The sequence below is a fragment of the Cyprinodon tularosa genome, unplaced genomic scaffold (genome assembly GCF_016077235.1).
Source record: "Cyprinodon tularosa strain WSP-4 unplaced genomic scaffold, ASM1607723v1 ctg306, whole genome shotgun sequence".
Lineage (NCBI taxonomy): Eukaryota > Metazoa > Chordata > Actinopteri > Cyprinodontiformes > Cyprinodontidae > Cyprinodon > Cyprinodon tularosa.
In genome coordinates, this window is record NW_024039015.1 from 740,717 (window position 1) to 768,653 (window position 27,937).

General features: G+C 38.9%; 2 protein-coding genes across 2 annotated transcripts in view; one reads left to right on the forward strand and one right to left on the reverse strand.

Annotated features, from left to right (window-relative positions):
- cul2 (cullin 2) lies at positions 1-21,738 on the reverse strand. The gene is made up of 21 exons (XM_038292034.1): positions 21,642-21,738; positions 20,616-20,752; positions 18,976-19,078; positions 18,790-18,884; positions 10,757-10,862; positions 10,529-10,611; positions 10,219-10,315; positions 8,160-8,270; positions 7,539-7,701; positions 7,322-7,446; positions 5,190-5,297; positions 4,967-5,026; positions 4,746-4,874; positions 4,512-4,598; positions 4,262-4,414; positions 4,088-4,165; positions 3,930-3,996; positions 3,415-3,617; positions 3,023-3,124; positions 2,809-2,925; positions 1-729 (listed from the first exon to the last, which is right to left on the reverse strand). The coding sequence occupies exons 2-21, from the start codon at positions 20,732-20,734 to the stop codon at positions 598-600; spliced, it is 2,238 nt and encodes a 745-aa protein (XP_038147962.1). The 5' UTR covers positions 20,735-20,752; positions 21,642-21,738; the 3' UTR covers positions 1-597.
- Positions 21,093-27,937, forward strand: part of LOC119787947 (cyclic AMP response element-binding protein B-like) — a 12,969-nt gene continuing 6,124 nt past the window's right edge. The window contains exons 1-4 of the mRNA XM_038292035.1: positions 21,093-21,143; positions 25,076-25,157; positions 25,323-25,421; positions 26,911-27,048. Of these exons, the coding sequence (XP_038147963.1) occupies positions 21,132-21,143; positions 25,076-25,157; positions 25,323-25,421; positions 26,911-27,048 (331 nt within the window). The 5' untranslated portion in view covers positions 21,093-21,131. The remainder of the gene's footprint in view (positions 21,144-25,075; positions 25,158-25,322; positions 25,422-26,910; positions 27,049-27,937) is intronic.

The window sequence follows — 27,937 nt, forward strand, 5'->3', positions numbered from 1 at the left end:
TCTCAGTGTTTTTATTTATTTATTTGACAAGCAGCAAGATCATGTTTGTCGCTCATTTCTCTTTACATGTGAAAGTAGGTAACAATAGTCAGTATACCAGTTTTATTAGAATATTTTTTTTCCTAAGTTCATTACATTAAACAAATAAAGAAAATAACACACAACTGCAAACGTGAGAAAAGAGAGCATGTTTAATATGTAGCCATCAATATGTCTTTGTTTTTTTTTGTCCTCTATACTCTTTCAACAAACAGGCTCGTCGGATCTTTCTCTTCCAGCAGTTAGAGACGTGTTCCGTTTGACGCTGGACGCACTGCTGCGTGGCACTGGTGATGCTGTAAACAGTTTAAAAACCAGAAAGTGGGACAGGTTTGAAGAGGGGCCTTTAAGAGTGGTGATGTGAGCGGGCTTTCTGGCGTTGTGTGACGTCATCAGTCGTTTTTCTTTCCGCAGATGGGAGGCACAGGTCTTGCTTTAGGATAGCCGCAGTCTGAAATCCAGATATAGATGAATGACTCTGTTTGGTGGTTTTTGTTATGAAATGGAAACCCGTCCCATAGGTGAGTCTCAATAGGGAGATGCTCCTGTTCTCGGCTCCTACGCCACATAGCTGTACTCGTCAGCCGACGTCTGGCTTCGCTCGATGTACTGCTTGTCGATGAGCACCTCGATGCACTTCTTGATCATGCTGATACTGGGGTTGAACCTGGCTTTGGACTGATTGATTACCTGAACACATAAATAATTTTGCAAAATTAAGTAAAGCAGGCAACTGAAACAATGACACACAAAAAATAATTATTCCTCATCTTTCGTTTACTAACAAAATATCAACGGATTTGGGTTCTTCTTAAAAAGCTCATGAATGTGCCTCAATCCAAACCATCTCATAGTAGTTCTGGCTGAGTTTAGGGTTGCTGTCCTGCAGGAAGGTGAACCTCTAACCGCTTTTCTTTAAGTATTCCTCTAACCTGTTTCACTGTCCTGCTAAGGAATCCCACAGAATGATACCGCCACCACCCCATAAAACACTGGTGTTGGTCTGCTGATACATACCTCTCACCTGCCATAAAAAACATGCCCAGTTCAGATATCCTTTACTGCAGGTTTCCCCTATATATTTTATGGTAGAATACCATCAGGAATTCTTGTAGTTTTCTATAATAACACCTTCCTGATTTAAAATAGTCTGTATATACAGTGTAGGCAGCAGTGTTGTCAAACATGATGTTAGCAGCTTAGAATTTCTCAAACTTCTGTGGGATCTTAAAGTGCCCCCATATCGTTGGACAATAAAATATGGCAATATACATCTTTATGTATTAAACGCTTACTTTTTATGGCCACAGCTGCACTCATTTTATGTTTTAAGAGTATAAATGAGCATAATAACTGGAGCACAATTTTAAAAAATGGCATTTTACAAATGCACTGCACAGATAATCTGAACAGCTCCATGGAAATATAGAATATTAGTAATTGAAGAGATAAAAACTCTACTGCCATAAGAAAAAACAACAATGCTGAGTCATTAACTATAGCAGCTCAGTATAACCTTTATATTGTTATGTTAGAGTGAGAAATATTTTCTTTCATAAGAAGCTACTGAGGTGGGTGTTCTTGACTTTAAAAAGAGCTTTGACATGTAGGACAGCTTCTTCTGCATCGCACATGTTTCTGTTTCCATGTAATGAGGGCAAAGGAAGAGAAGCCATTCTCACACAGTGATGAGAAAAAAGCAAGCAACGCTACTGAAAAGGCGGGGATGGAAACGTTTGGAGGTTATCTCTTACCCAGAAGCCAACATCACCAAGTTGTACTAAAAGGTTGCAGTACAGAAATTATGGATATATCCAATTAGATTATAGTGGAAACATGACAAGGACTAACCTGACTCCGCCAGATGGATTTGTTCCGCATATCCATCTGGAAACCTTCGGTTGAAGTAATTTTGGGAAGGGGCGAAAATACTGGTTAGCTGATTGGCCTATGTTGGTGATAGACGGGCCAAATAAACCAATCAGATCAACGGAGCATATGACGTACTAACAGCCAGGCTACTCTTGCCGAAACCAGTCGGGAGAAGAGCAAAAACATCTTTTCCTCTGAGAAAAGCCTCCAGAGCAGTGTTTTGCTCTTCTTTCAGTGAAATACTCTGTAATTCCGATAAAACTTGCTCGATAGCCACGCTAACGCTAGTTTCATCGGCTGAAGCCGCCATGTTCTTTAGACTGAACTGTCGGGCTTCTCGTTGTGTCACACCTCAACCCGCCTCAAAGCCAACGCTGACTGGACGTTCGTTTGGTGAACGGCTCCAAATTTTCTTCAACGGAGAGTCTCCAGACTGATCTGCGAGTGAAATCTTGAAAGCTCGCAAGATCAGGATGGTCTCACGAGGCTAGACAAGGACTGGCTTAGAACATAAACGTTTCCCTCACAGAGTAACAAGAGCCGCCTCATCCTGATGGAGATTCTCAGTAATCCAGGTTATATTCATTCCAAAAAAACTTTAAAAACAATCCGCTGGACTTTGTTTCCAAGTTTGAAGACGTTTTGCTTCCCATTCAGGAAGCTTTTTCATAAAAAAAAAAACAAACAAGCAAAACGTCTTCAAACTTGGAAACAAAGTCCAGCGGATTGTTTTTAAAGTTTTTTGGAAGAGCCACCTCACCTTTAAATGCATCTAGGATTCTAACTGCATTGATTGAGGCCGACCATATCTTAGACATTTATCACAGTAAGAGCTTTGCTTGCTTTTTAAAATGAGTGATGCCTCTGTGCTCGGATCTGTGAAAGGTCGGCACTCACCTCCTGGATGAGGGCGTTGTGTCGCAGGACTTTACGGGCCTTCATAATCCTCACTATAGCAGCTTGTAAATACATTTTGCGGTCCTCGTCGACGGCGCTCCTCGTCTGCTCCATCTCCTGAACAGAAGCACAGACGAAGAGCCAGTTATGTTTGGTAGTTTGGTATTATGTAGACAGCTTCAGGTCAGTGACCCAAACCCGCGTTCAGTCCTACCTGTGGTGTGTCTTTCTGCATCGATGTGGTAATCTTGAACTTTGTTCTTTTACTGGTGAAACTCATATTTAGTGAAAACGTTGATTCAGTTTCAATCTCCTCCTGTTTATAAAGAATAATAAAGATTAAACCCCTGAGGCTACTACTACTGAAGCTTCTTCCTCACTGCCATTAATCTGCTCAATGTTGAATAAAACAGGAAAAAAAAAGTGCTGAATATTGGAAAAACTGTCTTATGTTTACATTTTATCACTGCTGCACTTTAAGAAATAGAAATGTCTTAAGAGCTGTACTGAACGAAATTTTGTTTTTTATACACTCTGTGTGTACAAAATTAATGAAGTTTGTCTGGGTCTACTCCTCTCCCATCTGAGGTAAAAACAACATGAGACCTTCTGGGAATCGTGGTTTAGCATCTTGACGTCCATCAGGGACTTGATGGTCTTCTGGAGCTCCTTCTCGTTCATCTGGGTGCCGTCCTGCAGCTCCTTGTACGTTACCATCTGGCTGTTGTTGAAGGCAAGCAGCACGGCCATCTGGTACGTTGTTACCATGGCAACATACGGCTTTGACAGGTAGTTCATTTTTACTTCACCTGTGTGGCAAAAGGACACAAGCTGAAGTTTCTATTTTGAACAGCAGGAAACAAACATGTGGAGCAAAGCGTTCCAGTTAAAATGGAGCAGATTTGGGGTTTTTTTTGACTTTGTGTAAAGGAACACCAAAAACACACTGCACCCTGAACACACCATCTCTATCCTGTTTGTAAACAACAATAAGCACCTGAAAAAAATTACTTGATATCCAAATTAAATACAAGCCTTTGGTTGTAAGAAATCCCAATGTTAACATTAATAACACAAAAGCTAAAGATGGAGTCCTGAAGTTCTCTCATTGTCGGTCTTACCTGTGCAGAGATAGTGCAGCCAGGTTAACTTTCTACCACTGAAGTGCTGATTATAGAACAATTCAAACTGTATAGAAGGAGGCAAAACAGACATAACGTCAGAACGCGTCACTTCCATTAAGAGCAGAGCTCTCTGACACATCAACAGCTCTGCTCACCATCTGAACGCTCTTCTCTAACTCCTGAGGGATGGCAAACGTGGACGAGGGGACGTGTGTGAGAGGCCAAGCTCCAGCCTGCAAATGGACGACATGCCAAAGCGTTCCTCATGAATACTGAGGTCGCACAAAAACATACAAATAACAGCTCTAAAGACGTGGTCTGAGCCGGACCTGTAATACGTAGATCTGGAAACTGATCCCCAGGTCCACCACCGTCTCCTGTGTCTTGATAAAATTGTTGAACTTGTTGTTGAGGTCGGCACTCACGCTCATGTCTGTGTACATTCGGTGAAGCTTGCTGGTGAACTCATAGCCACAAGCTTGCTGAAAAGAGGGAGAAAGAGGCGGAGCAGAGAATGACTTTTCATCGTAAGAAACACAAACATTTGGATAAAACACTGGAGATCTGATGCACATTTACCTTTAATTTGTTGATCATAGCTTCTTCTGAATCCATTGACAATGATAAACCATGTATTAACCGCTTTGCTAACATTCTTGCGTAAAACTATAAAAAAAAGGAGGAAAGGGAGCTTGTTTAGGACACCTGAGGGGAAAAACCACTAAACTAAATCATGCTTTTGAACTATTCACAGCTTCAGGTCAGATTTATCCGTTAGAAAACTTGACACAAGACAAAAAACAACCTCAATACCTTTTGAAAGATGTCCTTGTCATCTATGTACTTGAACACTGTGATGAAACTGGTCAGTTTATCCTCAACCTCGTTTTCCGTCATCCCTTTAGCAGATTTCTTCAGCAGATTGTCGCAGTATTTTGCCAGCTGGAACGGGAGAGCAGCAGGAGGGGGGGTAGACTTGATCAAGGCACGGCATGTACGACTAAACACGAGACGTTGCATGTGTGTGTACTCACAAGTTCTGGGGCTTTGCAGATTGACTTCGGTTCCCTGAAGTTCACCACTGACGTCAACGCCTGCGAGAGAGATGGTTTAGGTTTGATGCATTTGAGGCAAAAAAACATCAGAGTTGTTTCTCAGTTACAAGGTGCACTGCAGGAGAAAAGTAGCCACACATTCCCTCTTGGCATTGAGAGATAAAAAAAAGAACAAACATCCATCACAGCTGGAGCGTAATACCTTATCCAGTGCGCTCATGAAGTGTTGGTCTCCCTTCAGGACTGTGTTAATGAGCTGAACAAATTTACTGTGAACCTCAAGAACGGACTCCACGAACAGAGTTGGCATCTAGGAAAGAAGGAGAGGAAAAACAGACACATTAAGATATTAATTTAAAGAATATCTCTTTGGACTTTTAAAAGCCCTTGTAATGTATGAAAGCGAACAGTGAGGCTACAGCTGCATTGTTGACGACTCGGCACCTATAAAAGAGACCTTTACCGCTCTTGGAGACTTTGGTGACAGCACAAAGAGCAACAATCAATCTGAGTTTACTGTATTCAGCCAAAAGTTAGTGAGGGAGCCTCACCCTCTTCTATACCACAAACAGGGACTCAGACGCAGCAGCTGCAGCCCGTGTCTGTAGTCAGAGAGAAGAGCAACCGCCTCTGTTTTCTCATGGAACAGGTGTATAAGATGCCCAGTTTACATGATCCCGCCCCCAAATTGAATGTATGTAAATATAAACTGCTATAGGGAAATGGAATAGGGCATGGATGTGGCTTCAGTGGCCCTAGGGAAATCAGACTTTTTTTAATCACTTTTGACACCTAATTTTATACCCTTAGCTGTGTTCTTAAATCATTCAAATTTAGATTGTTGATTAATAAACATGTTTCTTTGGTGGAAAAACTGAGATCACATTTATTTTAACTTTATATAGAATTTAAAGACCACTGCCTACAGCAATTACACCACAGTAAAGTATCCATGCTACATTCCTTTTTTTTTTGCATCGCTTCATCTTAAAATAACAACCCTTAAAGTTCATTCACACCTCTTTATGCTGATAAATTGAAATAAAATCTAAAGCAGGTAATTTCTCGGTTCAAGTTCAAAGTTCAATTATTATTATTTTTTTTTATTAAAAATAGATTCCACCTGTGTGTATTATTTTCCCTGAAGGTCTAAAACTTTTTTTTTTTTTTTTAGAGAACTTCAATGAAGACTAATGAAACTGAGCCTAACTGAGAAGCTGTGGTGCTACAGCATAATATCTTTCAGGTTTAGGTTCTGTCATAATGCTACAGACGGTGGCTTCACCCCACTGGCTCCACATCGAACCATAAACACCAAATACTTAAACCTGTGCTTGCTGTAGATGTTAGAAACGCAAAGTTGAACTCCAGGTTTAAATCTAACTAATGTTCTTTTAAAGATGATCTCCATCCAATATGACTTAGGCTGAGCTGCCACCTGTAGAATCATTCTGTAAAATATTGAATCAAGAGAGCTGAACACAAATGAGCAAAACGCTTTCAAAATGTTTGTTAGAAGTAAATTAAACTGTTCGGTGTAAAAAAAACTGTCAATAAGAATTTGTAGATTTAAGTCAATAAACTTGAGTACGGCCAAGATTTATCCTTATTTCTTGTGGTCAACTCAAACATTATTATGACATCATATTTGATCTGCAAAAATAGAAGTTTAGATTTTAAAAATACAAGGTACAATTTTGCAAAAACACAACATAAATACAAATCTAGAACCCCTAATGAAGCTGTTCCATTCCTTATCACTTAGAGTTGCACCTGAAAGATGTTTGCTGCTATTAAAGAAGAAAATAAAACCATCAATCAAACGTTACAAATAGAAATATTGTCAATGCATACAGTTTAAAATTGGATCGGAGGTTCCGTTTTTGTCTGTTTTTCTTCCTCTACTTTAAAGGCAGTTGACAAACAATCTTTAGCTGAAATACTGCCACCAACTGGTAAGGAGTGTAACAACTTTTCCAGGAGTTGTAGATTTGTAACCTAATTAATAAATAGAAAACCTGTATTCTGTCAGATCATTTGAGGAAAAATATAAATCCTAAATGTGTTCGCGTTTATCGACTTCTTGATTTACAAATTCAGACACCTGTGCGCATGTTTCTATTAATTTATCTTACCCCCATAAAACTGCTTTTATTTTCCTTGCTTTTTACAGCCTCGCTGCAACTCTGTGTTGGTCTTTTACATTAAGTCACCATAAGAAACTTTAAATTTTGTTTTAAGTTAGAAAACATAACAGTTTAAAGGTATTAATATGCATTTAATACCAGGTAATGTAGAATCAAATAGAGAAACATAAAGTGGAGCGTTACTAACATTTTCCTGAGAGAGGTTACTGGTGCCTCTGATGCCCTCATTGTGGATATGGACCTGCAGCTCCTGGATCATGTGAGGCAACCCGTTTGACACGGCCCGCAGCAGGGTGTACATGTTGGCCATATCTGAGCAAAACATTTCATCGATCACTGTTAGCTGTAGTTACAGAGTAATAGTGTATGAACGAGCCCATAAAAATAAAACAAAGTGTACTGACCTTCTCTCTTTTCTTGCCTAATAATGTTCTGGCACTCCCCGTGGAGGAACTGCAGATGATCTGCCACCATCCTCTGCTGGCATTCATGAATGACTTTGGCGTAGGAGCTTCCATGCAGGTACTTCCGACATCGGACTTCTTCATCTTTCAACCGCGCCAAAACCTACAGAGAGATGGTGAAATGTTCCGTCATATAATCTGACCTGACTCAAATGAAGGACAACCTTGTTTCAAATCTTTACATCGACTTGGCTGCACAGTGACACATCATATAAGATGGGGAGGCAATTTGCTCTTTTGGCCACTGAAACTTCATTGTTTTGTTTACAAGCTGAAGGTATGGCTGGATTAAGTCAGAGAGGAGGAGGAATGAACAGATTTACAGGCAGAGGTCATTCAATATCATTGATGGATCAAAAGTTTGGACTCAGAATGAACACTGATATAAACATTCTATGTGTCACCTACACAGAAAGCTGTAAACTACTCCTAAATGGATGATTTTAACCTTAACTCTTCTATAAATGGTGACTCACTCAAATAAGACCAACTAAAACATAGTTCCTGAAGAAAGTGGAACTCACCGGCAGCTTCAACACACCTCATCTCTCCATTTCTTACCTTCTCCATATACTGTGAGCAGTTGGATTCCTGCAGAAGATTGGAGGCTTCCTGTTTGTAATACTCTCCTGTTTTTATCAGAAAAGGTCCTTCAAAGATTTCTTGATAAAACTGCAACAATAATAAAATGCAAATATGAGACATATTATTAGTATAAAATCCTTCATTGAGGTAAAATAACAATAGAGCATCTATAGGTGGGTACATTTTTGAAATGCACACCAGATGTCAACTGGAACCAGGCTCATCTTCTGGCAGAAAGAGACCAACAAATGCAAAGATAGGAGTAATAAAGAATAGTAATCGGGGGTGTATCGAATACATGAAAACAAAGGATGAAAGAAAGGATGTAAGCTAAGAAATCAGTTAAAATATTTTTCTTAAAAAGTAATTCTGCCCCCTAGTGGTTTAGTACTAATTTATTGGCTGAATTAAGGTTTCCCAAACGGAGATATCTCACAAAAAGGATTCCTTAAAGGTATAGAGAACAATAATTCATTTCCGGGTGGGTCATCTCAATAAGTGGTCCTCCTAATTGTTAATCATTTTGGTGATATGTTTACGTAAGGCCCTCCTACGTGCTCGTCTCGTTAGCTATATTTTTCCTGAGCATGTGCACTTTCAGGCATATTTCTGTGGTTAGCTACGGTTTCAGACAGTCATTGAAGCTCACCTTTCTCACCGTGGTTCTTAGAAAAAGTGTCTACGAAGTGTATGAGAAGACAAGAAAGTGCTCAGAAGAGGCAGATATATCCTGGAATGCTTTGCGTGGAGAGCTCTCTTCGCAAAGCACTATGGGATATGCGGTCACAGCGGTCCGCTGTCGCCATAGGCCGTCTACCAGACAGCGGCGACTAATAACAAAGATGGCGCAGGCACCACGCGGTGGAGGAAGTACATGATTAACAGGGAGCAAAATGTAGTAATCATCTGTCCGAACTGTCAGTTAACTGAGTTCGCAATAAAGTCCACCATATAGTCTCTGCTCTATATAGTGTTTGAGGGATTTAAGGGTTTAGGGCGGACGTTCGGACACAGTAAGCTTGTATGAGCTATGAGAACGGCAACTTTTAAACAGAGCGTGCACCAGGAGAAATAGGCTTGTGCACCCTCTTGCACGCATTTATTAGGTGTTTCCTCTCAGGAGCAGCTAAGGGGTTGTGAATGTGCTTTTTTTTTTTTTGTGGAGAGGGCGGGTCTTTTCAAAGATCGGCAAAATCTTTCACAATACCTTTATAGGGAAAACGAAACATTCAACTAAACTAACTTAATTCACGAGATTGTGTCCTAATATTATCAAAATTACATTACAAATGTGAAAAATGTGAACATAAAAGGAAAAAAAAAACAGAAAAATTTTTTTTGGTGTTGCAGTACCTCAGACGGTGACGTCACAGGGTTGATTACGCTAGCTCAAGCAATGGTATACATTAGATGTACCATTGATGGATCAAAACCATAAAATATTTAAAACATTAAAAAGCTAGCAAGAACATTTGGACAAATAAATGAAAACAGGGTTTATACAGGAATGAATAAATAATTTAATGCTTTTATAATTCCATCAACAAGTACCCATGACTCATATACAACACGATAAAAGTCCTGAATTCCTCATTTTCCAGCTACTTTTATTGAAATGTGCATTTTCCCATTCTCTCGCTTTTTCTCCACCTCAAGCTTCTTTTCAGAACATACGGCTTTACAATTGACTGGAAGCAGTTCCACTCAAATATATTGGGATATAATAAAGTATTTTAAATGCCAAAATAATCACATTTAATACATTTTAATGCAAATTAGGGAAACCTGGAAAAACTGGATTAATCTTCTGTCAGGTAAGACTAAAATTGATGTAATTTATTGCAGTGGAAACCTTTTCGGAGAACAAAAGGCACTGCAGAGCTATTTTGTCCTCTTTCTTGTTTTAAAGAGGGTTATGGGAAATTTGATCTAACATGCTTTATTAGATCTGTATTGTGTTTTTTAACGGCCCAGATGCTTTTAATAAAAGCCTGAATACAGCAAAGACAAACAGGTGAGTGATTTGTCGTCTCACCTTTAGCGGAAACTTCTTCTTGTACTGTTCAACATGAACAAAAGAGTTGATGACCCCGTGGATTACCTTCTGGTTGGGGTTTTCACCGCAGCGATCACTGCAAGACAGCACAGGTTCCAAACTTGATAAGGACTTGTTCCCAGACTGCGGAAGTCTGAGGAATGTTTTGTTGACAAAACTGATGTGAAAGTGTTGCAAACATGAGCAGGCGTGCGTTGTCCTTGGAAGTGTATGCACTGAAAAGCTCTGCAGTCTCCGGGAAGGGGGGGGGGTTCAAGATAATAAGGAAGAAAACCTTTTTATAACTTACTTCTTTATTTCGTTCAGCAACATCCTAATGAGGACGGCCTGCAGGGGTTCAATCATCAGCTTCTTCCACATATCTAGCGCCAACTGCAATGAGAGGACAGAGAGCAGATCTTCAACACAAAGACTGATCCTTCACCTAAACACTAATAACCTTTTAAACATTCCATAGATTGGTATCTAAATCAAGAAGAGGACAAACTAGCATATATGTGAAAGGATGAGTTGGTACCTCCCCGATCTCCATGAGCGGCTCGTTCATGTCCACTCCCCCATAGCCATACTGCAGGTCTGCCTCTGTTAGCTTGTTCTTCTTGATAAACTGTGTGTTCAGATACCTGGACAATGTGGAGACAAGAGCTGTGACTAATGAACTCCATATGGACTTCATCCTGGATTAACTTGCATGGTTTATCAGTGAAAAACACAGAGCAGTACAGGACGCACTGAAAACTCTCTCATCACTGGCTCTTCTGGATTCAAAGATTTTTCAGTCAAAACAAAGACAAAACGTGGGCTTGTTCCGTTTTTTAAGCTGTTGCCAGATTTTAAAGGCTGACATCCTGGAAGAACCTACGATTTCTCCAGCTGTGCAGAAACAGGATTTGCTCTCTGCTACCCATCCATCACCCGTTATTTAAAACTTTTAGTCAGCTGGGTTAAATAAAGGTCTATGTAAAATTTTAAAAGGTTTCTGTTCGCTCAAAGAAACATAGAAGAGAATCCAATGACTAAGAATTGATTGGTTTATTGTTTGGGAGGAACTGTGTCTGTAAAGCAGCTGGCTGCCTCCTATTTGAACATATAGTGTGAAAAAACAGAGAGTGTGACTGCAGGAAATGGGGGGCTGTTTTTTTAGGCTATACTGCCCATTTTCATTCCTCCTGCATTTGTCAGGCTAACACTAATAACTAAGGAAGACCTTTAAGGAAGAAAAACACCTTGGTAAATAGGGAGAACTTCTATAAGCGGTTAAAGACTAACTTATTAAAGATGCTTGCAGTCTCCTTTGAGAAACAAAGGATGAAATAGTTCAAACTTTTATATCTTTGTGTTCTGAGGGACCAGAAGAGATAATCAAAACCCTTTTGGATTGTTAGATTTAAGGTAAAACATCTTTGTGCCTTTAATTGCCTTAATAATCAATTAAATAACTGATTATAAGTCCCTCATACTTTGCAATGAAGATCATTGATAGCGTAAGTAATAGAAATGACCTATATTCAAAGCTATAAATGGAATAAGAAATAAGAGAAATAAGAATCTACAAAATGCATTTTGTTTGTTGCAGTTAAATCTTTTTGTGAAGTTTAAGGTTATTATACATGAGTTATAAACTTAGATCAGAATGATAGCTCACTGCTCAGTCGCATTACACCAACATTCATGTAGTCTTGTAGAATCAGTGGCTAACATCACAGCTACAGCGGCATGAGTTACCCACCAAGGATCTTTGGGAATTAATGATGTTTTTATAACCTCTATCGTCTAAATACTCCATAAATACATCCAGGGTAAATCAACATTTAGACAAATTAAACTCCAGGAGAAAAATGCCTGGATCGGAAACATGCCTTAATATCAGCTTGGTAAACCAGCTTTAGTATGTTATAAAAAACAGAACAGTATAAGACTGTACAGTAGAGGATCATAGGAAACTATGGTAGTTTTATTGTAATATAAATAACAAATACCATAGAGATTACATCATTATAACTGCAATTACCTATTCAGATTCAATTCATTTAATTTCTATAGCACCAATTCACAACACATGTCATCTCAAGGCACTTCACAGTTCACCAGATCATCCAGTCAAATTGATTCAATGGAAAACCATTTAATTGCATCGACTCGAAGGCAATCCCTTATACTAAGCATTCTTGTAGCGACAGTGGAGAGGAAAAACTCCCTTTTAACCACTGATATATAAGTTATCGAAGCAAAAAAATAAATTTACGTTAGTCCTAATGAATCATTTCTCATAACTAAATAGAGCCCAAATCAACAATGTGTCTAAAATCTGGACAATATAGTTTTTAGTTTAATATGGTATATAATATTTTGCAGTATCTCATGTCATGCCTTAACATACTGGTAATTTCTGAGGAATTAGTTTCTGAATAAAACAGTGTTCACAGTTGCCTTAATAGCTTGTAGCATGAAGGATCACTTCATCAAGCATGAAGAGTAGTTTAGTCCGCTTTTTAGGTCTGGACCAAAAGTAGACTTTAATTATTTATTTCTTTTCAGCGCAGCGTGGTTTGCTTTGACATTCTACTTTGTGCAAGTGACACATAATTGGTAAAGTTAAAAGTCACATGTGACACAATCCTCCCAATGAACGGACATAAAAATGATTCCTTCCTCCCCCAGCGTGCAAAAGACAGGTATGACTTAAACCATTTACCATCACTACAATTACTACGGTGGTGAATAAAAGTCAAAAAACGTGCAGGTTTCATGTAGTTGGGTGGCATCCTGGTTGGTTTGTGAATCCGAATCTGGAGGTGGATCTAGACCAGCGCTTCATTCGATTATTTGGTCATTTAAAGTAAGGCTGAACGATTATTTTGGATTTGCAATAGTATCATGATATGATAAAACAATATTATCTAACTGTAAAGGCTGTCATTTGACGGGTAACGTGATGGGGCGTGACTCGCTGGCAGAGGAGTACGGAGGGAAATCAATACCTGTGCGTAACATTTTGAACAACGGCCTCAAGCTGGTAAATAACCGATACAACTGAAGGTCTGTTACCAAAGGGGAGCAGTACGTCACTTGCATGGATTTATTTCGGTTTTTAAAAAAAAGACGACGCTGCACAATGTGAGGTGTTGTGCAGGAGATAAGATGATGAATCTTTATGAACGCTTAAAAAACACCACAAAGCCGTGTATGTGATATGTATTTGCTAGTTGCATGACTAGAATATAAAGTAAGAGTGCCTCAACTTCAAGTAAGCAACGTACCAGCTGACAGGGATCACTGACCAAACTGTTTGAAAAAGTTACTCCTTATGAACATAATTTGAAACGGCACGCTGAAGTAACTCAAGCAATAACGGAGGTTAGAGCGAAACACATGATGCCGATTAGTATAGTGACCAAGCTGGGTTTATGGCTTTTTTTGGGGGGGCAATGGATAACAGGTTTTTAATAGAGATGGAACGGTTTATGAAAACCGTCAGAACCGTTCGGTTCGACTGTCTCGGTTCAATTCACGTGTGTTGCGTTCGGTTCATGTTCCGTTCAACCCCTAGTATTTAATGCCCTCCCGCACATCTTTCCGCCAATAGCTGAGCTATGCAAAAAGGGCAGAAACAGAGTTGCAAAGGAGCTAAAAAGAGTGGAGTTTTTTGCAACAACTGCTGATTTGTGGTCAAGCTGTACGATAGAGCCATATCAGTCTAACCCCAAAATCCCACATCCTCCGTCACCGCCTCGCTACGCTCCAGAAAGCCTGCGCAAAACAAAGCCTACAGCCTCCGCTGTTCCTCCGGTCTTGCTCCGCTCCTACTTCCTCGGAGCTTGAGGAGAGCATGCGCTATAATATTTTTATATTCATAGGAGCAAAACATGCGGAAATGAACGCTTAATTTAATATAACATACACTATATTGCCAAAAAGTATTTGCTCACCTGCCTTGACTCACATATGAGCTTAAGTGACATCCCGTTCCTAATCCATAGGGTTCAATATGACGTCGGTCCACCCTTTGCAGCTAGAACAGCTTCAACTCTTCTGGGAAGGCTGTCCACAAGGTTTAGGAGTGTGTTTATGGGAATTTTTGACCATTCTTCCAGAAGCGCATTTGTGAGGTCGCACACTGATGTTGGACGAGAAGGCCTGGCTCTCAGTCTCCGCTCTAATTCATCCCAAAGGTGTTCTATCGGGTTGAGGTCAGGACTCTGTGCAGGCCAGTCAAGTTCATCCACACCAGACTCTGTCATCCATGTCTTTATGGACCTTGCTTTGTGCACTGGTGCACAGTCATGTTGGAAGAGGAAGGGGCCAGCTCCAAACTGTTCCCACAAAGTTGGGAGCATGGAATTGTCCAAAATGTCTTGGTATGCTGAAGCATTCAGAGTTCCTTTCACTGGAACTAAGGGGCCAAGCCCAGCTCCTGAAAAACAACCCCACACCATAATCCCCCCTCCACCAAACTTTACACTTGGCACAATGCAGTCAGACAAGTACCGTTCTCCTGGCAACCGCCAAACCCAGACCCGTCCATCAGATTGCCAGATGGAGAAGCGCGATTCGTCACTCCAGAGAACGCGTCTCCACTGCTCTAGAGTCCAGTGGCGGCGTGCTTTACACCACCGCATCCGACGCTTTGCATTGCACTTGGTGATGTATGGCTTGGATGCAGCTGCTCGACCATGGAAACCCATTCCATGAAGCTCTCTGCGCACTGTTCTTGAGCTAATCTGAAGGCCACATGAAGTTTGGAGGTCTGTAGTGATTGACTCTGCAGAAAGTTGGCGACCTCTTCGCACTATGCGCGTCAGCATCCGCTGACCCCGCTCCGTCAGTTTACGTGGCCTACCACTTCGTGGCTGAGTTGCTGTCGTTCCCAAACACTTCCATTTTCTTATAATACAGCTGACAGTTGACTGTGGAATATTTAGGAGCGAGGAAATTTCACGACTGGATTTGTTGCACAGGTGGCATCCTATCACAGTTCCACGCTGGAATTCACTGAGCTCCTGAGAGCGACCCATTCTTTCACAAATGTTTGTAAAAACAGTCTGCATGCCTAGGTGCTTGAATTTATACACCTGTGGCCATGGAAGTGATTGGAACACCTGATTCCAATAATTTGGATGGGTGAGCAAATACTTTTGGCAATATAGTGTATATATAAAAAAAAATCCTCATCAAGATCCAGCATATGTGCAGTTTCTGCCTAAATATTTTCTTTTTGTTGTGGATTTTTGCAACAGGGATAACTGGGATCATACAAAATATCTTTTTTATGAACCATGTTTGTTCTCTACACTGTACTTCCAAACTCAGCATCCCTTCATCCATGCCTGAAATAAGAAGTTTCTTTTGACTGGATTTGATTAAACTTTTAAGCCTCTCTGTATAAAAATCTATATTTTGGAGGAGATGAGAAATCTGCTTCCTGGTATGTTGAAAAATCAATAGTTAGCATCCAATCTTTTAAATAAATGATGTTAGTTTTTTGAAATATTTAAGAATTATGCTCTAATTTGTAGTTACTGATCTGTCGTTACTATATCTTAATTTGACAAAGGGAATCTTCTCACCGTTCTTTTTTCAGTTTGGAAAAATTCCTATTGCAATTGCGGATCTCGACCTGGATGGACCGGAGCAAAAAATAGCTTGGCTCCGTATTTTGACGGTGACGGACGGAGATTCTGTCATATCTCATTGATTAACATGACAGACAAATACTCCGCGCAACGTACGTGAGTGGGGTGCGCAGTCCATTCATTTATATATCCTGCTTCATGAAACATAAAAAGATGTTAATGAGGTAAAGCCACAAATTTTTTTACTTTATGGTTGTAGCCTCGTGAGACCATCCTGATCTCGCAAGCTTTCAAGATTTCACTCGCTAATCAGTCTGGAGACTCTCCGTTGAAGAAAATTTGGAGCCGTTCACCAAACGAACGTCCAATCAGCGTTGGCTTTGAGGCGGGTTGAGGTGTGACGCAACGAGAAGCGCGACAGTTCAGTCTAAAGAACATGGCGGCTTCAGCCGATGAAACTAGCGTTAGCGTGGCTCTCAGGGCAAGTTTTATTGGAATTAGAGTATTTCTTCACTGAAAGAAGAGCAAAACACTGCTCTGGAGGCTTTTCTCAGAGGAAAAGATGTTTTTGCTCTTCTCCCGACTGGTTTCGGCCAGAGTTTGATCTATCAATTGGCTTCTCTTCGTTGTCGCTCTGTTAGTACGTCATATGCTTCGTTGATCTGATTGGTTTATTTGGCCCGTCTATCACCGACATAGGCCAATCAGCTAACCAGTATTTTCGCCCCTTCCCAAAATTACTTCAACAGAAGGTTTCCAGATGGATATGCGGAGCAAATCCATCTGGCAGAGTCCAGTTATTATCGTTGTAATCTGTGCTTTAAATAAATCTGATGATTGTTATGAAACAGATTTATTGTGTGTGTTTGTTTAAAAGGACATGATAAGTAAAGGTGAAAAAAAATGTATCGCATTAAATCGCAATTGCAATATTAAGATAAAAAATAAAATAAAAAATTGCAGTTACATGATTTCCCAAAATCGTTCAGCCCTAATTTAAAGTGGAACTAATGTAAGCTGCTATTTCTGAATGAGTAGCTCACACATAGAACGAAACTGTCAGATGTTCAATAACTTCAGTTTCACTTCTTCTCCAAATCTCTGAAAATTCCCACATGTACAAATAAGCCACCATCAAAAAGGGGAAAAATACAGCAATAATCTAAATAAGCCCATGATTGAAACCTAAGTCAAAGCAGCTTTCTCCTGACGTAATATTCTATCATGGTAAAATGCCAAGTCCAGTCCTCCATCAGTGGTTTAATCAGATATTCAAATTGAGCCTTTTACAAAGAAATTAGCATCATGGAGTTTTTGAAAGCAAATGATAAAACAGCCATATAACTCCCGCTGTTTCTACAACACTGACAGATCCTTACTCCGTCTCTCATAGTAGGCAGTCACTGATCTTCATTAGGTAATCGTTAGAAATGACAGACATTTGCAGGCAGGCAGAAAAAATGAAAAATAGATCTAAAAGTTTTATTTAAAGAAATGCTAAATCTAAATGGTTGCAGTCATACAATAAAACCACTTTCAAGGAAATATTTTAGGCATAAAACAAACTAGGGCTTCAACTAACGATTATTATGTAAATAGATTAATCTGTTGATTATTTTTTTCGATTAATAATCAGACAGCAAAAGGCTCCTTAAAGAAGACTTTACTAAATTAAACCAGGTGAAACTATACCTTTTCCACTTGAGGAGTCCTGGATAGAGCATACTGACAGACGAAAACATTTTTTTTTTTATCTTAAATTCAAAATTAACAATGAATCCATTACTAAATTAGTTTATTAATTTACTGACTAGATTACTTCAAAAATCAATTAATCACGATTAATTTGATTAATTGTTTCAGCCCTAAAACAAACCATCAAAAACGCAGGCGAGATAACTTTAGGTTGTGAAAAAGAATGCGCACTTTCTGTATTCTGAAGCCCCATTTAGCTGAAGTAGCTGCATAGCATCAGATTTAGGAGGATGAAATCTGTGCTGGGTCACATCTTCTGTTTAGAAGCCATATGACTCAAACTGCAAACAAAACCATCAAGCTATAAACATATGCTTTAGTTTTAACCTATTTTATTATTCCCCCCCCCCCCCTACAGATATATTAACACAGAGTTAAAATACATTCTAAAGATAATACAGAGCTGATTAGGAAATTAAATGGAAGAGCTAACCCTCTCTAAGCAACAGAAATATTGGTGATTTCAGGCAGACGGGTCCTTACAGTAGGGAAATGGAAAAAATCCAGTGTTTTTCTAATTATTGCACACATCAAGCACTGTTTATAAATAATTAATTAGTCTAAAATGTCAGACATTTGCTAGGATGGGGTTTTACCCTTTACAGGGAAAGTTTCTTCAGCTTATTATAATCACTAATTTTTTCTGCTAAAACTGACCCTGTTGGAGCTTAGCCTACCGCTGAGCGCGGCCTACAGCTGCAGTCACAGGCTCTGTCTGTGGTGCTCAAATAGCCAATGTGCTGCAGACACTATAACCGTAGAATATGTCGAAATGCCGAAAAATATGTTCAGACATCACATAACCGTGTTTAAATAAAATTACATATATAGTGATAATAAATTATTGTCCAAGTCAAACCCAAAAAGTTTAGAAACTGTTCTTTTCTACTTTGTTTCATTAAAATATTGTGAGTTTAGTTTATTGCTGAGTAGGTTAAAAGAAAACACTTCTCAAGTGATGTTGACCCACCATCCATTGCTCTAGCTTGCTCTACAAGCTGCTGAATCCCCAAAAAGACACTAAAACATCTTTAAGTTAACATTGTTTGTGCTTTAAAGAAGTTTAAAGCCTTTCTTTCAGACCCATGAGGTCAAACCTCTAATCACTGCTCACCCTTACAGCAGGGACAATGAAGAATTACATTCTATTGTTATCAAAATAATGGTGCAAAAAAGGGACCATTTAAAACTGACATATCAGATATAAACAGCAGCATATTACCTGTACAAGCAGTCCATGTAGTCGGCTCCTTTGCTGTACTCTTCCCAGTACCTGTGGTACATGACTAACACCTTTTCTTCTGAGTCCAGGACTTTCTAAACTCCCAAACAAACACAGAATGCGTCATTAACAGAAGCGCTGCTCGAAACAAAAAGGGGATCAGTTTGGGGCTTTGCGAGTGCTTACCTTGTACAACTGCTTGACATGGTTCTCAAGGAAAACCTTGGTCTCTGTGTATAACCTTTCACCCAAAGGCTCTGGGTATGCAACGCACAAGGCGTAAATGTCACTGGTGTAGACATTAAGGATGAAGACGTCATTTATTACACAATTATAACACTGCCTGGGATAGTTTAAGCCAACCATGGTATAGTTATAGTTCTGTTACTAAGTATGAGATTCTTACAGTATGGTGACTTCTTGTAGAAATACCAGGATATCACTGTATTCATCTAAAAACTGTACAAACTGATCCATTTGATTGAATTTGCTTACTTCAGAGTAGAACAATAATACTGCAAAAACACAGTAGCTACATTTCATTATAATACATAGACATTGATATTTGGAATAGCTCTTTCGGGGTTTTTTTTATATATGTGTGCTTATTCAGAAGAAATACTGCTCCTTGTTGCTTTTCAGCTCTTAACAGAGTAACACTAGGAGTAAAACAAGCTGATATTTCTTGGTTCTATCTGGCTTATCTGCCTTGCCAACCGGTTTATAGTCAGCTGCTTAGCTTACACAGAGCTCGCCAAGTGTCTTTTTAAAGGAGTGTTATCTTTATGAGTAATGAGTGGTGCGATTTTAGTTTCCCCACAATATGTTCTCTAGGAAAGAAAAATAGAACAGCCAAACTTCTGTGTTTCTTCTGTGTTGCTTAACTCATCCTTTAGAAAGCTGATAAGCAGTGTGCAGCAACTGGTCAGGAAGGGTTAGGGTGACTATTCTCTTGATGGAAGGTTTTAAAAACCTGAGTGCATCCTCAAATACATTCACACTGATAAATCCATCACTAAAAATAAAATCATAAATTCTTTTTGATTTAAAGGTATAGAAGACAATCTTTTATTTCCGGGTGGATCATCTAATGAATGGTCTCCCTAATTATCAGTCATTCTGGTGATATGTTTAAGTAAGGCCGTCCTACGTGCTCGTCACATTAGCTATATTTTTCTGCACATGCAAACTTTCAGGATTATATTCTACGGTTTCAGACAGTCATTGCAGCTCACCTTTCTCACCGCGGTTCTTAGAAAATGGCCGAGGGTCGTAAGAGAGAAAATGTGTCTCGGAAGGGCCACAGAAGAGGCAGCTATATTCCCGGAATGCTTTTCGCGGAGAGCTCTCCTTGCAAAGCATTATGGGATTTGCTGTCACAGCGGCCTGCTATCGCTACCCGACAGCGGCAACTAATAACAAAGATGGAGCATGCACAGATGGCGCAGTGAAGGAGAAGTTACTTGACCAACGGGGAGCAAAAAGCAGTGAAAATCTGTCTGAACGGTCAGTTAACCGAGTTCACTATAAAGTCCACTTATATTGAACACTGTTAGGGTGGATGTTCGGACACAGTAAGCTTGAATGAACTAAAAAAAACAGCAACTTTTAAACGCATGCTCTCGCACGTGTTTAATAGGCATTCCCTCTCGGGAGCGGGTATAGGGTTGTGCATTTTTTTTTTTTAAAGATGAGATGGTGGGTCTTTTAAAGAATTGGTGAAAATCCTGAACAATACCTTTAAGCCTGGTTCAAATATGTAGGTAAAAATAAAATGTAACCAAGTATACCTATCCTTCACCTTTAAACATTACAATAAAGGATACGAGAACCTATCATTCCAAGTGGCTCTTTCAACGTAGTCCAGCATCACAACAGCCTTGATTGTAGTTAGTAACTTGTTCCATGTCTCGTCGAAATCCACCACCCGTGGCTTTAAAGACATGGTATGCTTGTCTTTCACCTAAAGAACAGAGAATTAGAGCAAAATTAACACTTTTATTTATACATCAGATGGAAACCCATAAGATAGAATCAACCTTGTGCTAAAAAAAAGTGCTATGACAATATTACTGGCATTAAATCCGAGGTAATATGATATTAGAGACCTATCTAAGACTAAGAATAGGGCTTAAAAACACTACCTTATTAAAGAATAAAAAGTAATGCAAATACTGAAACTATGTCTAAGGTTTGTCTAAGGTCTATTGGGCTTGGAAACATCCGTTCAAGTCGTTATTATTAAAGCTAGGGTTTACAAAAAGGTCTTTTTTTTTCACATTCATTCCCGTAAGGAGCCTACCAATACCACAGCAACAACGCTCCCCCCCCACAAGAACACAATGAACTCTCAGGTGTGTACCACAAAACTCACATTACATCATGCCCTAAAACGAAGGCCCTCTGTTGTATGAGTTCATTTAACGTCAAAATATAACACTGCAACGTCATGACCGTTTTGGTAGCAGCCATTTATTTCTTAAAATAACTCGTCTCAGATAAATACAAGTTACCGTCTGTCGATAAACGCCCCTCTTAGCGTTACTATAAACGTAGCTAAGCAAAGGTTACTCGCTAGCGGAATGACAATCCCAGAATAGGATGGCGAGCTAAGGGCTAACTAGCCTCTCGCTAACATGCTATTGCTTCTTCCTGCTCAACCCCATTCAATTGGTAGGCGATAGCTAACAGCTAGCCGGCTAGGAGCTAGCTAGCGCTAGCGTAGCCATCACTAGCAAAGTGTCATCTTAGTAGTTTCAATACAGTCACTCTGACAGCTCAGAAAAACATGTCGCTACTGTCAGACAGAGCAGAACGCTCAGGTGAGGAAAAGTCTTGAAAGTGCTACCGACCTCTGAACAGCAGGTAGTTTAATACAAGTCTGTTTTCTCCGCTGTCACGGACTTGATTTCTCTTTACTGGTCTTTCCTAGTACCTCTGGGATCAAACCATTTCAGTTAGTTGGGAATGTTTTGGAGGAAAAAAAAAAGACTATATCTAAATGGACACATTATACGTCCCAGTTTGTTAATTTATCTCTACAATAAGCTGAAATTTACGAAACATTTATCACTTGTTTCAGACTGATAAAATACAAACTAGCAGAAACAGACCCATATAACAAGAATACCCTTATTATAATGGTAGCGCCCAAAACTACGGAAACTCTTTGGATGCGTTTTAAAAAACTTTTATTTTCACTTCAATCTTTCACATTATAATAAAATAATAATATTAATTATATTAATATTAAGAATATGAACGTAAAATAGATTAGAGAAAAAAAAATCAAAATCCTTTAAAAACTTATCAAATAGACAATATTATAACAGTAGTAATAGTATTTATTATTATTTAATATTTCAAGCATTATTAATAGAATTATTTCCATGATAATAATGATAATATCAGTTATTATAATCTCGTTAACACATGATAATAATATTGGTAAAGTGTTGCCCTATTATAACCTTTGTCTAATTGCCATGAAAGGAACCAACAAATAACGGTCCAGTCGTTGCTTGGAAACAGAAGAAAAAAATAGCATTAATAACGTCTCGTGAAAGCGGGCTTATTTCACCAAAGTTTAACTGAAGTTGCACTCTCCGGGGACAGCAAGCAAATACTTCATGCTCTTTGGTAAAGCATCGTTCATCAAAGTAAGTACATTTTAAATTGAAGCTAGTTTGTAATTTGAAATCTCAGTGATGCTAGCAGAACCCTTAGCTTAACGCTATATCCTTGACAGACTGGTTTACTTTTAGGGCAACTTGCTAATTTAATGAACTTCCACTGAAAGCTCTGTTTTACCAGCAGATGGTGACATAAGTGTATTGGGGATTTTTTCTTTTCCCTTGGAAGGTGCTTTCGTTTATAACAAGCTTCTTTAAAGTCTGCTGTGTATTCCAAATATATTTCCCATTTGGCAATTTGCCTCCATTTTAACTAGCAGAAGTGATCAGTCGTAAAGAAAAGAGAAAAAAAAGTCTCCTATAAAACTAATTTAACTAGCTAGATCAGAGCTAACGTAAGTGGATTAGGGCCACTGAAAAAAATAACAAAAGTTAACTAATATATATTAAATCATATTAAACTGAATAAATATTATTTCTGTTTAATATGGGAAAAAAAGTCAAAACTCTGACTATAATCTCAGAATTCTGACCCTTTTCTCAGAATACATTATGTTCTATACTCCCCAAGTGGAAAAGATTTACCTTCACTTTGTTTCGTAAACAAAAAATCTTTTTTTAAGGAACCTTTGGCTATCCAATTATTAATCGATTAATTGAAAAAATAATCGACAGGTTAGTCTATTTGCAAAATAATCGCTTGTTGCCGCCATCTACAGCCTCCTAGAAGCTCTGAATTGTTTAGCTGTTTTGTCACTTGTAAGGAAAACTAATAAAATGAGGAGTTAAGATTTTTTAATCCTCAGCCTATTACGAAATATTCTTACACAAAGTAGTTTGCACGGGATTTGATTGCACTGGTTCCTGTATTAGTGCCAGTAATCCAGTGATTAACTATTATTTCGCCATTGTTTATTTTTACTTGAACTGCATAGAATAATTAATAAACACAGTTGTAAAATTCTTAATTTACAGTATATTTAAGATGCAATTATTTTAGTAGGGCCCGTACTTCTTTACTTCAGTTCTCTAAAAAATCCCCAGAATATCAAAAATAATGTATATATATATTTTTTTTTGTGTGTTAAATGTTGCACATAACTACAGATAACTTATTGTTATTCAGTAACATTTACTGTTCTTTAAAAATTCAACCTTTTGCCACTTTGTTTCAGTTAAATCCTCTGAAAACCGCCAACCGATAGCTGCACCTATCCTCAGAGCCTTTCAATCTAACCCTGACAAGGGTGGCCTATCCGAACTATTTCAAAATCTCACTCCAAGGTTTGGTGAACAGTTGGCAGCCCTGTGAATGGCTGTTTAAATTGGTAAACATTCCTCCGAGAACTATGTTTTTTTATTGAGAATAAAGAATATAGTTCCTTTTTTTAATTCACTTTTTTTCCACTTTTCGAGTTCGTTTTCGATGATATTTTAAAATTGTAGTAGGAAGCAAACAAGCCTTCAATTTGTAAAGTAGTTTTTTTTTAACAGCACTGGAATTTACATTAAAAACTCAAATTCAAGAACATTTTAGAAACTAATTACATTTGGTCCTTCTATCAGGAAGTAAAAAAAATGTAGAGTTAAGGTTAGATAAATAAATCAGAAACCTCATCAGCCTGGCATAGATGACCAGAGAAGTCGGCACCAATATGGCCAATAAACAAAACGTAACTTTTTCTCAAGCGCCAGCTTCTACATTAATTACTCTGAAAATGTTCTACCCCACTTCCTCCAAATATTCCCCCTTTCTCTCAGAAGTTGTGCAAAAATCTGTGTTATTGGGGAAAGTGTTTGTTACTGGACAAAAAAGCTTAACCATTTTTTTTTCCCCACAAGTAATCTTTTACGTTTATTTTTAGGGATGCACGATATAATCGGCCCCCTATCGGTATTGGCCTGTATCGGCCTTAAAACTGAATATCGGACATCGGCCACCCCACCGATATTTAACCCAATATTTGATCAGCTTCTGAGTTTCTAAAGTCTAAAAAAATAAATACTACTTCTTCTTCTTCCTCAAAAACTTCTTTTTTACAGACTTAAAAACTTCTAAAGACGAGGGAAAAAATATTGATACATTAAAATATCCCAATATCTTCATATGCTGATATATTGCGATTTAAAAACACCATATCAATCTCTTTTACTAATGAAATATTGCTATATGTCATCGTTATGCTACGAAATCCCCCGAAAATTCACGAAATGTTGCCATATTTTTATATGTTGATATATTGACGCGGTATCGATCTATTTTACTAACAAAATCTCACAAGAATTTGCAAAATATCACGAGAGTTTGTAACAGAACGATGAAATTTCACGAGATTTTGAAAGTAAAATAGATCGATACCGCGTTTTTAAAAATCAATTTGATATCAGCATATGAAAATATATTTGAGTAAATGATTTTCAAAGTGTCAGAAATGGATAACAGAACTGCTATTTTCAATGACTACTTATTTTTGTCCAGCTTTAACATCGGTATCGGTTATCGGCTAAAATCGTGCATCCCTATTTATTTTGTCAGGTTATATATTTAGTAGAATTTGTTAAAATTAAGTTTAAGAACAGAGATAGAATATAGATTTGGAGCCTGAGTCTTTGTCCATTTCTTAACTTTCAGTGCCACCGGTTTTTTCTTACAGGCTCAGCGAATCGTCAGAAAGCACCAGTTTCAGACAGAGGGTAACGCTGACTTTATCCAAGAAATGTCTGGAGCTCAATACAGTAAGCATGTCTGAAACATCTCTAACAGTTCTTAACATTCATTTGTATAGAGCTATGGATAATTTAAAAAAAGTGAGAGTGATACACATGCTGATTCTGGATTAATTATTCAATAGATATGTCTGTCTGTGCTTTTTCTTGCTCTAGCTGAGCTTTTTTTGGCAGCCCCTGTCATTGACATGATTCCAAACCCACCTTGGTCGTCCATGTGTTACTGTCCATGCGGTCACATCTCGCAGCATGGATTTTGGATTTTAGTGCCAGGTAATACCTCATTTTAATCTAGACCTTTGTGCATATATTGATGCAGAATATCTATAAACTTTGAAAGGGAAGTTGCGTTGGAGTGGTCTTACAACATCTTTTTGATCATTTAAAGGTGCAGTAGGTGATCTTTATGACACATTTTTTACCACGTGGCTTAAAGATCTCCCCCCAGCCGCTTAGCAAGCAGAGAAGTAGAAGGTCTGGAAGTGAAACTAAAATAAATGGTCCCCACCACAGTGAGAAATCAATGAATAACCCCAACCAATCACAAAAGATGGTCTGTTGTGCACGATTGGTTCCATGACTCGTCAATCATGGTCATCTGCTTGTCCCTCCCACCTGTGCACGTACCCTGACACATGAACAAATCGACCCCCAATGCTCCTGCAGGACGCCATAGCTGGAAGCTAGCCACTGCTATGCTACGTTCACACCTAAAGAATCTGGTGCAGCAAAAAGGGGCGTGCTGTTTCATTTTTGATGCTTGTACAAGTTTAGTTCTGATGCGACTGCTGGGCCGCTGACTGGACCGCACCTCGGCAGAGAGCCATGAGCCGACCGTTCTCAGCTGGAAGAGGGGGGGTAAGGCAGGCGGGGGGAAGCACGAGGACGCAGGTGTCCAGGCTATCGTTACCGGGTCAGGTTCGTTTGCTCCGTCCCCCGCTGGCTCCCTGTTTCAACTACGTGCTGCACTGCAGTTGACCAAAATCCTGGACGATTTTGAAATGCCCCTCAGACCTATTTTTAGGTCTGAAAAGTAGGACATGTACGGGGGGAAAAAAAAGAGGACGTCTGGTCACCCTATCTTTGCTGCTCTGGTGGAAAAAGTGGGTCTGATGCGCTTTGGCAGCTATATTTGCTGTAATCTATGGGTAAAAAGTAGTTTGAATCTATTTTGAAGTGAGAAAGTCCACCTGAAAACATGGTCAGTGCAGTCAGTTCATCCAGATTACAGTCCTGCCTTCAAATATTATTTCTGTTGAAGCCGCTCAGACCACCGTATACTGGCGGTCATTAGGAATTCCATTCAACAGCAGCCTATGGCCCGGTCACCGCCTCGCGGTTTGCTGCGGCGGCTGGAAGGCGGAAGACTGGCTGCAGGCACCAGGATAATAAAAGCCAACATGTTTTGCCGGCAGATTTCGAAATTTTAAGTTAATTTAGGTGTTAGTAAACTGTTTCACAGAAGGGATCATAGCGCTCTGCATCATTAGTGCTGCTTCTGCTGCTCTAGACTGCTTTTAAGGCGTGGTTTCGAGAGGTGCTCTGAAGGGAGAGGCATGACTGTGTATGTTCAAAAATATAGCTTGCTGGAAACATTTTTCCAAGATCTTCTACAGCACCTTTAAGGATTCACTTTAGAAATAAATCAACAATAAGGAGATTAAACCATTTGCAAAAGAAAGGTTTCTGAGAACTAAAACCGTCCAGTTATCTTCTTTATACTCTCAGCCTGAAAGCCACTTTATTTGGATCTTCTGTTAAGATGTTCCTGCCCAGGTGAACCGAGCACCTTATCCAACCCGGCCTGAACCAAGCATCCAAGTACGACAGACTACACAGCAGATGGCATATTTCACGGATGTATTACCTCTACCAAACAGTTCTACTGCTACTGCGAACGGTAAGGGGATCAGTGATCAGTCACAGGGAAAAATAAACACACAGGGCAAGAACTAAGGCAAAATAATTCAGAAAAAACCTGACATACATGGTCTCAGACTGTGGACACCAGCTTATGAGATGCAGAAGGCCGCAGGGTCCAAACAGAACATGCCCTGGACCATCTCACCACAAGGCAACAGTGGTTTTCTCCTTTGTTATTTATTTTTACACTGCAAAAACGATCTAGAAATAAGTAAAAATTTCTTAAATTAAGTGTATTTACCCTTAATTTGAGCAGGTAAATGAGATAGTTTGCCAATGGAATGAGTAATTTTACTCTTACAGTAAGATAATTAGATAATATGTACTTGAAATAAGACAATGCAATTATGATTTCTTATTTTAAGTGTAAATTGTCTTGTTCCATTGGAAAAATGTATCTTTTGCCTCCTCAATTCAAGAACAAATGCACTTATTTTAAGAAAAAAATGACTTATGTAGGTTTAGATTTTTTGCAGTGTAGTTGCCTAAATGTAGAAATGAAAGCAGGGTTTTCCTACATTCTCTTCCTAAAGGTCCCAACGTTGCTCAGCATTGCTCTGTTATCAGGTTAAATAAAAAACATGCGTCTGATACACATAGGAAAGTGTTCCATGTAGGAATTTGTTCAGATTTTCTGTTATATTTAGAGATTCTGTGATGGTAAAAAAAACATTGATTTTGTGTCAAATTTGGGGAAGTACTCATTTCTTTAAAAGACTACAAAGTCTTAGGATCATAATGTTACAGAAGAGGAATAGGGCTGTTAAAAAAACAAAAAAATTCTGACTTTAATCTTAGAAGTCTGAATCTTAATTTTCTAAATTTAAAGTCAAATTACTTAGGACTCTCGCCAAAAGTCGGGTTAT